The sequence below is a fragment of the Trichoplusia ni genome, chromosome 22, assembly GCF_003590095.1.
Source record: "Trichoplusia ni isolate ovarian cell line Hi5 chromosome 22, tn1, whole genome shotgun sequence".
NCBI lineage: Eukaryota > Metazoa > Arthropoda > Insecta > Lepidoptera > Noctuidae > Trichoplusia > Trichoplusia ni.
In genome coordinates, this window is record NC_039499.1 from 2671547 (window position 1) to 2685713 (window position 14167).

The 14167-nt window shown below is 36.7% G+C and overlaps 1 protein-coding gene across 4 annotated transcripts; it reads left to right on the forward strand.

Annotated features, from left to right (window-relative positions):
- Positions 1 to 436: 436 nt before the first annotated feature.
- On the forward strand, positions 437 to 11203 carry LOC113504439 (armadillo segment polarity protein). Of its 4 annotated transcripts, none has more exons than XM_026886720.1 (15): positions 437 to 545; positions 844 to 911; positions 1950 to 2074; positions 2587 to 2692; positions 2933 to 3143; positions 3324 to 3906; positions 4136 to 4282; positions 4564 to 4698; positions 5090 to 5260; positions 5640 to 5810; positions 6178 to 6372; positions 6730 to 6856; positions 7270 to 7424; positions 7902 to 7968; positions 9532 to 11203. In XM_026886720.1, the coding sequence occupies exons 2-15, from the start codon at positions 875 to 877 to the stop codon at positions 9705 to 9707; spliced, it is 2406 nt and encodes an 801-aa protein (XP_026742521.1). In that variant the 5' UTR covers positions 437 to 545; positions 844 to 874; the 3' UTR covers positions 9708 to 11203. The 4 variants fall into 4 exon arrangements, with proteins under 4 accessions (XP_026742521.1, XP_026742523.1, XP_026742522.1 ...); XM_026886722.1 differs by having other exon boundaries at positions 4576 to 4698; XM_026886721.1 differs by having other exon boundaries at positions 438 to 545; positions 6730 to 6844.
- Positions 11204 to 14167: the final 2964 nt, after the last annotated feature.

The following is a 14167-nucleotide window of genomic DNA, read 5'->3' on the forward strand; positions in this document are numbered from 1 at the left end:
TATTTTTTTAATTTTGTGTGCGCATAAGTTACTTAACAAATAAATATAAAACGGTTACCATAAAGTTATTTTGTTCATCCTTCAAGTATTCAGGTTTAACGTCGTTTTAGTTTCTAGAAAGAGGGCTTTTTTACAGCCGTACATTTGGACTTCGGTCCAACATGCAAATATTATGGTAGGCCCCAGGTTTTGCGTTATTCCCATGAGAACGCTCGCCTGATCGAGGGGTCCATTATTTTGTTTTTATGAAGTTTGGATAAAATACGTAGAATGAAACGTTATTGTACTAAATAAGGTTGGCAGCACTGTTAGCGAGACAAAAGTATACTCGAGTAGTGAAAACGAGTGAAATAGCAAGATAGCTAGCGTACTACGAGAATGATGTCCGACTATAAACGAAAGTGTACGAAATAGTACGAACGAATGAGGGGCCGCCATATTGTCATGTCAATTTTGTGACGGTGGTGGGTTCATTGTGCATCAATATTTCAAGATATCGTTGTAATTTTGGATTTATTATTCCCTTGCGGCTAAAGAAAGCCAAGGCAAGTATTAAAAGCGTCATAATTATTAAATATATACGCCAAACAAGAAAATTGTAATGTTAAATTGAATACCAAACATTTTATGGGGTCGGGTGTGGTATTGGTATTTAGTTCATGGAGTGTACTTGTTTGTTTTGTTTTATCCATTTCCTAGAGCTGTTGAATGCATGAAACGCAATGCAGATGGAAGTGTTTATGTGAAATAAAGATTTCAATCCACTTGTTTACATAAAAACTTCGGATCGATACTTATGGCCGCGTATAGTGATCGGTAGAATCATGGTGTTTTTTTGTACAGGCGCAGGGTGCATTTCTGCATCCGCTGAACCATGAGCTATCAGATACCATCGTCTCAGAGCCGCACGAGTAAGTAAATTAATATTTGTTTGATATATTTTACGTGTGAATAAGAATGTGCTAATACGAGGAGTAGATAAACTAGAGAATGTGTTCTAGATAGTGATATAGTTAGGTACTTGTAGATCGCAGTGACTGCGATGCGATTGTGACTCACAACTATGGTATTGACTGAGAAGTTTCGTCGTTACTATCAAATACCTTTCATTCATGATTGCGTACTTTATTAGTACTCACTTCTACTTACTATACAATTGCTTTTTGTCTATATGTGTATTAGTACTCAGCTATGAATAAAAAATCAATACTGTTTTACAGACATTTTAACCTTCAGGTTACTGAATCTTATATGTTTATTGAAAGTACTTATCCTTACTTATAATTATAAAAGAACTTACATAAAACAGTTATCATGAAAGCTTGAGTTCTAAGGTTCCTAGTTACAAATTAATTTAATGTGACTTTTTTCATTTTAATGCAGTTTTTTGTAAATAAATACAAAAGATGTGTCATAATAACAACAATTGTATGAAATTAAGAAACATAAGGAGGGAGGCATAGAGGCCTATGTCCAGCAGTGGACTGCGATAGGCTGATGATGATGATGATGAAGAAACATGAAAGTTACGAAATGAAGATATATACGTTTTTTTATCATTTTATCTACATTGCTGTCCCACAAAAAGACAGAATAGTTAAACAATAGAAAACTTCATATTTAACTAACTAATTGTTGCCCGTGACTTCGTCCACATAAGATATTATAAGTTAGGATTTATTGAACGGAAGCCCTCGAAGAAGAATAACTTTCCCTGTTTTTTTTCCACATTTTACATTGTATCTTCGCTCATATTAGTCGCAGCCAGATGTTCTATAGCATATAGCCTATCTCAATGAAAGATCTATTCAACAAAAAGATTTTTACAATTTGAACCAATAGTTTCATATTAGTATAGATTAAATACTCACAAGACAGGAAAATGGTTAATCTACCTTTGCAAATCTAGATGTTCTTTCAATAAGTACCTAATCAACATTATTTTACAGTGTCTCACAGCAACTATGCAGGCTCCGATGTGCCGATGGCACCAAGCAAGGAGCAGCAGACCCTTATGTGGCAGCAGAACTCCTACCTGGTTGACTCTGGTATCAACTCTGGAGCTGCTACTCAGGTATGTTCAGACCACTAGGAACTCGTCAGCATAGCAACTTCAATTTATGATAACCAAGGTGAAGATTTGATTTATGTATTAAACTTGTTGCTGAAAGGTAAACAGTATCTATGAGCAACAACTGACTGTCAGTTGACTGAAAAATGATGATAGTCACAAGGGCACATCATGTTTATGTCCCCAAAGGAAGCATTTATGTTTCTTTTTTAATTAATAATATTCAAAGCAACTTTAAGCAAAAGCCTTAGTTTAGAGACCAGATTATCAGATATGATTATTATTGTGTTTCAGAAGGCACATTAAGTTGTGGGTTCTGGGTGTTATTTACACATCTTTGACGTTTTTATTTGTGAAAGTCTGAGGGGTATCAAGTTGCCAAGTTAATTGAGTTCAGGAGGTTAGATAGGCAATATTGATCAGAAAAGGATAGGATGATCATGACTTTCATATAATTGTTTTGACCTGTAACTACAAGTCTAACATCATATCATAGTTTTATTTCTCTTCCTTAGGTTCCATCACTCACTGGCAAGGAAGATGACGAGATGGAGGGAGATCAACTTATGTTTGATCTGGACCAGGGGTTCGCTCAGGGATTTACCCAAGAGCAGGTTGATGGTAAGTTCATTAAAATTTGGTGATTAAAAACTCTTTATTTGAATATTAGAGATATTGCTGCTATACATTTTGTACAGTAGCTAGTTATTAGTATTTACAGATATTAGTTTTAGTAGTTTAATTGAAGTCATGAATTAAGATTTATTATTCATATTCTCTTCATTAAAATTTATGTAAGATGATAGTGGTTATCAGAGGAATTGTTACCATTTTCTGATGATAATTATTCATTCTTCACAGATATGAACCAGCAGCTATCCCAGACGCGTTCCCAGCGTGTCCGCGCGGCCATGTTCCCCGAGACCCTGGAGGAGGGTATAGAGATCCCGTCCACTCAGCTCGACCCCGCCCAGCCCACCGCCGTGCAGCGCCTCGCCGAGCCCTCGCAGATGCTCAAGCATGCTGTTGTCAACCTCATCAACTATCAAGATGATGCTGATCTTGCTACCAGGTAACAGATTCTTTTGTTGTTGATGTCTGTGGTTAAAAATGTATACATTTTTCGTTAGTTCAAATATTACTATGAAGCAACAACTATAGCTATGAAGCAAGACAAAGAAGTACTTATAGATCACAGAAGTAAGCTTAAAAATAATTGAACAACATTTTTAATCATAACTGTTTGTTCTAGGGCTATACCAGAGTTGATCAAGCTGTTGAACGACGAGGATCAAGTGGTCGTCTCTCAGGCCGCCATGATGGTGCACCAGCTCTCCAAGAAGGAGGCTTCTCGCCACGCCATCATGAACTCCCCGCAGATGGTCGCCGCTTTAGTTCGCGCCATCTCTAACAGCAACGACCTCGAGACTACCAAGGGGGCTGTGGGAACCTTGCACAACTTGTCTCACCACCGTCAAGGTCTACTCGCGATCTTCAAGAGCGGTGGAATACCCGCTTTGGTGAAGCTGCTCAGCTCACCGGTCGAGTCTGTGCTCTTCTACGCCATCACTACTCTCCATAACTTGCTTCTGCATCAGGATGGCTCTAAAATGGCTGTCCGTCTTGCTGGAGGTCTCCAGAAAATGGTGGCTCTGCTCCAGAGGAACAATGTGAAGTTCCTGGCGATCGTTACTGATTGTCTGCAGATCTTGGCCTACGGAAACCAAGAATCGAAGCTTATTATCCTGGCTTCTCAGGGACCTATCGAACTGGTCCGCATCATGCGCTCCTACGACTATGAAAAGTTGCTGTGGACTACCTCCAGGGTTTTGAAAGTAAGCATCTAAAATTTGAAGTTGAGTTTTTATCTTTCAACAGTGACATTAGTCAATCTATTTATAAATAATCGCCTACTCAATTATCACACTTGGGATTATAGTATTTATTAAGCAATAAACCTCTTGATTTCCTATCTCACATTGAAAGCTATTTTTAGAACAATTCTTATATTTTGTGTTGATTAGTCATTGTACTCATGATTCAATAATATTGTTTTTTTCTTAGGTACTGTCGGTCTGCTCAAGCAACAAGCCGGCGATCGTGGAGGCCGGCGGTATGCAGGCTCTGGCCATGCACCTTGGCAACCCCAGCGGTCGCCTTGTGCAGAACTGTCTCTGGACTCTCAGGAATCTGTCTGATGCTGCAACCAAGGTATATACCTATACTATTATATAAAGAACTAAAGAAACGACTAAACTCATATCATGCTCCAGTCTTTCATAAAATAATATTAATTAACATCTTAATATCAACAAAAACTTTTAACACATTACATAACATGATTATGATTACTAAATGATGAAAGCTTTAAAATATTTTTAGTCACTTTGGCCTTTTATAGCTGGCATTTTATTGCGTTTCCGTTTTATTGTATTTAATTCTGTACATTATATAGTTTTATCGATTGACTTTCACAAAACATACAATTACATATTTGCTACCAGGTGGAGGGCTTGGAAGCTCTCCTGCAGAGCCTGGTGCAAGTCCTGGCCTCGACTGACGTCAACATCGTCACTTGCGCTGCTGGCATCCTGTCTAACTTGACGTGCAACAATCAACGTAACAAGGTAAACTATACTCTGTTTCATATTAAACTCTTTTGTTTATCTATATTGAGACATGTTTTTGTAAACAATTTCGTCAGGCTACAGTGTTACTTTATATGAACTATTTGTTATTCCTCTTATTTGTAAAAGAGTTGACAAAAAAATTATGTTTTTTGTCTTGTTTTTGTGTGATTAAAAATCATTTTTAAATAGAAATAGCTAGCCAGAAGAAATAATATTCCATATTGTATAACTAATCTCAAAACTAAAGTTAAAATAAATTGTCTTCACTTGTAGTAGTGATGACAATACCCTTTAACTGTATAAAGGGATTTCTCAAACCAGCTTCAAAGGCTTGAAGCCATTGACATTGAACAGTGGTCCCCATACTTATCTCCCGTACCCCGCGCAGGTGACGGTGTGCCAGGCGGGCGGCGTGGACGCGCTGGTGCGCACGGTGGTGTCGGCGGGCGACCGCGAGGAGATCACCGAGCCCGCCGTGTGCGCGCTGCGCCATCTCACCTCGCGCCACGTCGACAGCGAGATGGCGCAGAACGCCGTGCGCCTGCACTACGGGCTGCCGGTCAGTACTGCCCCACGAGCCCACCCGCATGCAACACCAACTCAGCCATGAGGACCTATGACTATAGGGTTTTGCTATATTGTGCCATATGAACTAGTTGTCTTCTACGTTCCGTATCTAAAGTGTTTTAAATACCCTATTTACTATATACATTGACGCTTTATCTGGCTACTCAAGTGACATGTAAGCATAAGAGTGAAAATGCCTAAGAAATCGTTTTATAGATTTTGTATTATGAGCCTATCATCTCATGGCCAATTTGCGGCGTGAGTCTTTTATTCGCGTCGCTCACTTGATCCATAAACGCGCACACCTAATACAGGGGAGATAAACTCCACAAGTGTGCAGGTTCGAAGATTAACTGTTACTGTTGTCGCAGGTGATAGTGAAGCTGCTGCAGCCGCCGTCCCGCTGGCCGCTGGTGAAGGCGGTGGTGGGGCTGGTGCGCAACCTGGCGCTGTGTCCCGCCAACTACGCGCCGCTAAGGGAACACGGGGCCGTGCATCATCTCGTCAGGCTGCTCATGAGAGCCTTCAACGATACGCAACGGGTGAATGTCATTCCTAACATGTTGTTTTTGATTACTTACAGGAAATATCTTACGACTCCACTTATTGAACGAGATACTCAAGTTAATCAATACGTCATGTGGCATTTTGGGACTGTGTTAATTCACAATGTTAACAACATAGAATGCAACCAATCTTACATATCAGTTACAATAAATTAATATAAACACTCTTTGGATGACACACACATGGTCCTGCAGGTGACATCCAAATCAAAATCTAAAATGCTAAATGATGTGATTGCATTCAGCTATTCACTGCTATACTATAAGCCTTATAGACGAGTGATTATCCTTGATTAAGTCCAAAAACAGTACAGCAGACTAACAAGTAAGCTCATGATTCCAGCAACGCAGCTCGTCGGGCGGCGGCGCGGCGGGCGGCGCGTACGCGGACGGAGTGCGCATGGAGGAGATCGTGGAGGGCGCCGTCGGGGCCCTGCACATACTGGCGCGGGAGAGCCTCAACAGGCAACTCATACGCCAGCAGAACGTCATACCCATATTCGTGCAGCTGCTCTTCAACGAGATCGAAAATATACAGGTTAGTGCGACAAAAGGTACCTTACAGTCCTCAACTGTAGAACAGACATAGGTGTACACCTGCCTGAGATAAACTCATTTATGAAACTGTTCAGAACAATATTATTCAAACCTTGAAAAAACCCCCCATGTTCTCGCCCCTATTGTACTCCACCAACCTTTTATAAAAGTAAACTACTTACTACTAAGTCTGCAAAACCACAACATATTGTTCATTCGGTAATGAAATGATCAATTCGCTCTAACAACTACATTATACATCGTGTATATAACAACTACTTTATTTGCTCAATAATTGTTGTGCTGTGCTAAATAAATAAATACATTTTATTGAATTAATATTATTGTGTATTTGCAGCGCGTCGCTGCCGGTGTGCTGTGTGAGCTGGCTGTGGAGAAGGAAGGCGCCGAGATGATAGAAGCTGAAGGGGCCACAGCCCCGCTCACAGAACTACTGCATTCTCGAAACGAAGGTTGCTACTCAAGTAATTTACATTTTTGGGAACATTATAGGAGACTAACAATCCTATTACTTTGTACTTCTTACATTTCTCATTCCTCCTTATCGATAAGAACTTTAACAAAAAGAGTTCTTATCATATTCCTGAACTAACAGTTAGTTTTTAAGTTATATTGACTTAAACATTCTCCTCCAAGAAGAGAGATATTTGAGGGATCACAGTCTGTATCTAAATTTCATTATTTATGTTGGGTAATTTAATTAGAACATTACATTAAACAATCTGATTTACAAAACAAGTTGTTCTTAGCACGCACAGTAGGTTAAATATACCATCACAACAGTATTCACTCTATTTCATTTCTTACTTTGCTAACTTGTTCTATCTATCTTACCTACTTTTTAATTGTACTAAACTGACCAATATCCCCATTCTAGGTGTTGCAACATATGCAGCTGCAGTACTATTCCGTATGTCTGAAGACAAGCCTCATGACTATAAGAAGAGACTCTCTATGGAGCTGACTAACTCTCTATTCCGTGATGATCATCAGATGTGGCCCAATGATCTTGCCATGCAACCTGATTTACAGGTAAGACTACAATAAGTACTAGAGGGTCTACTATCATTGCTTTAAGTAAGTTGCAATTGTGGAAGGGAGACAATATACTACAGTGTAGTGCTGTGCCTCTTTCATAATTTTACTGTCACAATATTACGTAAGTTGTGGTAGAAGGCACCCTTGTAAAGTGTATGGAAGTTCAGCTAATGAGTTGCAGGCAGTTTTGTAATTGGAAGTTAAGCAGACTAGTATAAAAAACTTTTGCTTCAGTCGTTTTCTTTATAAATTGGCGGTAATTTGTGTTTTTTTTTTGCGTATAAGTAATTCAATGTTTATTGATGTTAGTTACACAGCAAAATTGAGAAGAACTTTTAAACCATGTTTAATATTTAGAGAAAGTGTTGTATTGTACATGTGGATGTGGCTTCAATATCCCCTTTTTATTTATTTAATTTTTTACTGTTTTACTCCTCACTTTATTTGATTTTTTTAATATCCCTTTACTAGGATATGCTCGGACCAGAGCAGGGCTATGAAGGGCTGTATGGAACCAGACCGTCGTTTCATCAACAAGGTAAGTTTGGAACGCTTCTGTCGTAAGTTTGGTCGACTAACACTTAGAAATGTGTAGAAAACGATGTTACAAAACCTCACTTAGTTATTTTATGCTATTTTTAGCTATATAGTCATGACTTACTTAAATTTTTGTACTGTAGATGTAATTTGTACCAAGGCCGACCCTGAAAAGTTTTAATAACCTGACTAAAGTTATCACTATTGTTTGATAATAATCTTTTTATAGAAAGATGTATCCAGTTCTATAAATAAATTTAATCCCTCATGCATGTAATCATATCAGATAGAATGAAATAATAATATGACAGATTCAGATTATAATCTAACATATTCTGACACTATTTATCATAGATTTATCCTCTTTTATTGACAAGAGCATATCAATTTATTCCAACTTGGAAATAACCTTAGAATCTAGAACCCAAAGGAATGACTTCTTTATAAAAAATACTTTTTTTATACCAAACATTAAAAATAATAATGAATTATAAAGTGTAACACTCACTTAAATATTTACCCAATAAAGTAAGGTTATGTAATATCTTGTAATAATTTCTTGTAATTTACTTGACAAGTATATTTGTTGATATAATTTTCTAAAATAAAGGTGTTCGGTTTACACCTCTCTTAGTTATTTGCCTATTATTTCAAAGAAATTTTTGATATTGCTGTACATTTTACAATTCTTTCAGCAGCAGAAACAGTATTAAACTTAAACTTTTATATACACACAGATTACGTTAACTAAAATCTAAATCAAAATACTAAACTGGTTATGCGTGTACCCATGTATCACTCTCTAAACCGACCAAGCAGTTATATTCTAAATTGAACAACAAGCATACTTGTCAAGTCCTCACGGTTGATTGTCTACTTAAGCACTGTCATGTTCCTATCATAAGTTCTTGAAGGTGTCTGTATAAATACGTTTTCTCTCTTCTTTACACGCAGCTTAACCCGGGACCTATTTATCACTAAACACAGGTGATGGGAATATTATTTCTATGGTTTTCGTGTTTTAATACATATTATTACTATTCATATCTATGTATTGCTACGTTTTTTTTGTGGTTAACAAGGTTTGTGGTTTATTAATTGCTAATAACATGTCATATGCGTTTGTAACTGCTCATATATGTATGACACATGATTGGTAACGCATTTGGCTTACTAAGGTAAGTTGTTACGACGATTTTGTTAGTAAAGATCGTTAATTAGTGACATTTTAGGTTGTGTTCGATTTGAGTTTCTAGAGGATTCAAAATCTTCTAATGACAGTTTAAATATACATCAACATCAATTAAGCTTATGCTTAAATTTGTGATAAAGAATCGTTTTAAATGAGTAATTAGTAAGAGAACAAAGTAGATTTCAAAAATAAATCGTGTTGCTTTCACATCAATACTTGTTGGAACCGGCTTGCAGCTTGGATATCATACTTTAATTCCACATCAGCTTACATAATTAACATCCATTTAAGTGTGTCCCCGATGCTCAAACTAAACACTCCCAATCAATTGATCACATAAATTCACCTTTCTAATCGTGTGTTCGTTTCCAGGCTACGATCAAATACCGATAGACTCAATGCAGGGCTTAGAGATCGGTAGCGGCTTCGGCATGGACATGGACATCGGAGAGAGCGAGGGCGCGGGCGCCGCGTCCGCCGACCTGGCCTTCCCCGAGCCCCCGCATGACAACAACAACGTCGCCGCCTGGTACGACACCGACCTTTAGGTTACAACCCCCCATCTATACTATGACGTAACAGTTCAATTTAATTATAAGATTATTACGTAGTTTTGTTTGACGCTGAGTAGAGGTGGCAAAATCTAAGGGAGATGTGACTTAGTTGAGCGCGTATACTGTCATTGCTCTTCACAGATATTGTTCATCGTTTTTTAACAGTGTCCGTAGTGTTGTGACTGTTCAATTTTATATGTACCGAAGTACGTTTTTTACGATGTATTCAGTTATTTATGTTTATGCCACTACAAAACCGGAAAGAAAAACTGTGATGTATTTGAATTATACCTAAATGTGTATAATTTGCCAGTGCTTTGTCGCTTATGATTCTGTGCTTCGCTAAGCCTGTCTTAGCCAAGTCTAGAGACAAATTGCGACGTTTCAATTTTTTTGCCATGTAATAATGTGAAATTGAATATTTAATTGATGCAACTGATATAAATGTGATGAAAAAGCAGCTAAGAATGTAATCTGACTAACCGTTCCAAACCTTACAAATGTTGATTTTATTTTCATTGGTGCTAATTATTTGCAAAATTTTTAACAAAATATATTTTATTGTATCAATTTATTAAGTTTGACTCAATACTTCAGCGTGAAAACGTCAAATTATAGCAAAGTGACACCCGCATTGGTTATATCGCTATTTTATACGCGCACGTATAGAATGCGTTTAATCGGACTATAGGGTACTTTAACACTAAGATTAAGATTTTTTTATAGGCTTTAAAATCGTATTTCATAGAACTTGTAATTGAATTAGTAATGCGCATTTAAAGTATTGGATTTATTTAAGAATGATCGAGATTTTAATTTTTTTATTATTGTTTTGTTTCGAATGAATCATTATTTTGATGATGTATAAGACTGTTTGATTGAGTGAGTCATGTATTCGAAGTTTAATTTTAATGATTGACTGCCATTTTTTTTACCTGCCCTTCGGAACGAGGCCCACTATAGGAATGTATAACGGAGGTAGCCATGCGTACGAGTTTTTTTATTGTAGGTTAAGTTTAGTATTTGTTGAGGAGAATGTGATATTCTCCCAAGTAGTGTAAGTAGTGAGATTAAGCATAACAAAATTTATGTATTCAACATCACGCGGATTGTCGTCGAACCTCAACTGATATGAATGGATGCATGTTTTCTATTTACAATTTTGTTATGAGTGGTACTTAGATGAAGTACGTATACAGTTTTTACCATAATATCGGCTCTTTGCACACCCTATGATATACGGAAACTAGAAACGCACTTTTAAACTGTTAGATGAATGTATCTTAGTATAATATAATCATTTTAGTGTAAGATTTATAATAATTTACTTGATTGTCCACTTCGGATCCTCGTATATATTTTTTTTCTATTTGATATTCTAATCGACTTTACAAGTGTTTTTATATCGACTCGACTATGGAGACATTCGTAAAGTGTCACAATTTGTGTCCATTTATGTATGGATATTAAACTAAATTTAATTAAATAAATGTGTTTTTTATTTATTTATCCCCTATTTTACCCTGAATACACAGTGAATATGTGCTAAAACAAATTACTTTTCTTTCTTGGAGAAAATAAACTATTAATTATATAAATCTAACTATACGGGTCTTAAGTTTGAATTCTTTAAGATGTACCACATATAATTGATTTACGGTACCAAAAGTAGACACGCTCGATTTTAAGGTAAAGCGTGCACTTTAGATTAAAGCTGCTGCATCACATAAAATACTTAATTAATTTAAAATACCAAGTTACCTTTTTCAATTAGTAAACGTGTTGCATAGATGTTCAAGAGTGAGTGCTGGTGACTTGACTGTTTGGTATTGACTAGCAAGAAATATTTTCGCGTGAAATTTTTATTCACTGCAATTTGATCAATTTATATAATATACTAGACAAAAACGACTTAACCGTGAATTTACTGATGTGTCTGATAGACAAAACAAAAGAGAATGACAACTACCCTATTTTAGAAGTAAGCAGATATAGTGACCTGAAGTTTGTGTGATATGTAACCTCATGAAATGTGAATTTAATTTATTTAGTGCATAACGTAACACATTTAGAAAATACTAGTGAACTATACGAAAAAAAAGAGTAATGCTGATAGAAATCTGCACTTGCATTGATAATAATGCACCCAGGTTGAACCCTGGTATATGACAGTAACGTGACCTTGAATCAATCAAACAAATTGTACTTGTCGCGTCCCGCGCTTCCCGTGTCTTCCTGGTACCTACCCGTTACTCGTATTAGAACAAAACGTACACAGATGCCGTATCTACGGGCTAATGTTAGTATTCCTCGCTGCTCTAAGATTTAAAAAAACCATACTGTAGAAATTCATCAAAGCAAATAGGTAAGTACTACTTCTGATATGTATTGTAAACAGACTATGTAAAATAAGTCGTGTGTGTAAAGTGTTACGGTTGCTTTTAGCTTGCATCCAGCGTATCCAATATTTTAAAGGCAGTTGCAACGTATTCGTATACGCTCTCTTTGATGTTACGTTCGAGTGAAATAAATATCATTCATCAATGGAAATGTTACGACAACTTTTTATACATAATCTGTTCCAAATTTGTCGTCTGTTTGAACTGTTTCCTCAAAACACATGAATTATGAATGTTTGGATGTTACTTAGTTCTTTTTTATGATATGATAAAGATAAATCCATTTGGCCTGTCTTTTAGATAATAAAATCACTTAATTGATAGTTAAAAATTGCATATTAGGTTAAACCGCTTTAAGCATGTGGGCTGTAGTGCTTTTAACCCTCGACGCTAAAAAGGGTGTTATAAGTTTCAGCATGTATTAACTATAATAAATAAAAAAAGGAAAAGTCACATGTGATGGTATTCATTTATGTATGATAGATACATACATATTCAACATTCAATAATTTCATACAGTAGCCATAAAATATCACCAAACGAACGCTACATCTGTACAAATCAAACAAAAACCACATCACTCAGAATTCAAATTACATTATACACAGGGAAACTTCAAACCGAACACAAGATGGTATCAGCGAAAGGCGACATAACTCAGCTAGGCCGCAAATTGTTGAGCTAGCTACCTCCACAGCTGAGTACGACATACACGCGGTACGTGCGACCGCAGCGCCGCCACGCCACGCAACTTCGCCCACCTTTGTCCCGACAGTTATTATGCACAATTAGGACTTAGACCGAAGCACGCGGCACTAATCTTGCACTAACTTCGACCCGTCTGGCTATACGTAAAATAGTTAAGCCTTGTAATTGTGCAATTATGTTGTAGGGTGATGTGGTGGCGGTTTTGACAGGAATTCGATCTGATGCAGGAGTTCTGCATAGTTTATGTGATATTTACTGAATTTATTTATTGAGTATATCTTTATGTCGCTCGCATCGCGTTTCCTATTTAAAAAAGTCTCAAAAACAGTTTTAAGTAGTAGGCAGTAGAAGGGCTAAGACAATAGGGATGACGAGTGACGACATTTGGAATGGAATGGAATGTAACGTATGCGTGACGCCACTTCTATGTAGGTATAAATTTTGCGAAGTCGCAAAAATATTAATATTCTTCCACTAAAAATAGTACTGAATGCATTAACGGTATCGTTTCTCCGTAACGAATTACTTATTAACATTTGCGTATTCCTTTGCGTTATATTTCAATACTTCTATTATTTTGGTAGCAAATCAACGCTCAAATAACTTCTTGACTTGAAAAGTGGGTACCCTTATAATGTCAAGCATTTCTGCCCGTCCATAATTCAGTGTAAATAGAGCCGTACCTAATTAAAAGTTATACATATCACGTTCACTCGATGACATTCAAACGTCTGTAGAATTCTCACGGGCGTTTCCGAATCACAGTTTGTACCCGGCAATCATCGTGAAATTTACTCATGTATATTTAATACAAGCTAAATGGTTTTCGGTCTTTTCCCAAGTGACGATCACTAGTAATTAAACCTGCTTTCTATTAACTCTATTTGAAAGGAAATATGGTTCATTATCGCGTGACAATGTTTGTAGAGTTGTAATTATTAAGGAGTGAACTGTTGTCGATAATTATTGTTCGTGAACTCGAATGTAGATATTCCTTGTACTGCGTTGGAACGAAGTTGGTTGTGTATTAATAAATACGTGAATTGTGGGGTTAATTTCACTGGCCTCTATAATTAGTACTGATTTATAGATACGTTACAAATAACTCTTTGTCTACGGCTGGAATTGTATCGTTGCTTTGTTGATCGTTTGTTTAGTACTTAACTCATAATAAATTATAAGAGTTCATTCGTTTTTGGGATTGTTATTTAAAAATGTATCGCTTAAATTGAGATCAGTTGAGAACACAAACTAGGTAATTAGGCATTAGGTACGAAATGAGGATGTACAATTTGGCTAGGCATGACAAAGTGGCCGGAAATAGTGTTTAACTATAAAACTAAAATA

Coding starts and splice junctions, on each gene's coding strand:
- LOC113504439 (XM_026886720.1), top strand. CDS start 875: ATGAGCTATCAGATACCATCGTCTCAGAGCCGCACGA. Junction 2,693..2,932: donor TACCCAAGAGCAGGTTGATG/GTAAGTTCATTA, acceptor CATTCTTCACAG/ATATGAACCAGCAGCTATCC. Junction 4,699..5,089: donor GCAACAATCAACGTAACAAG/GTAAACTATACT, acceptor TACCCCGCGCAG/GTGACGGTGTGCCAGGCGGG.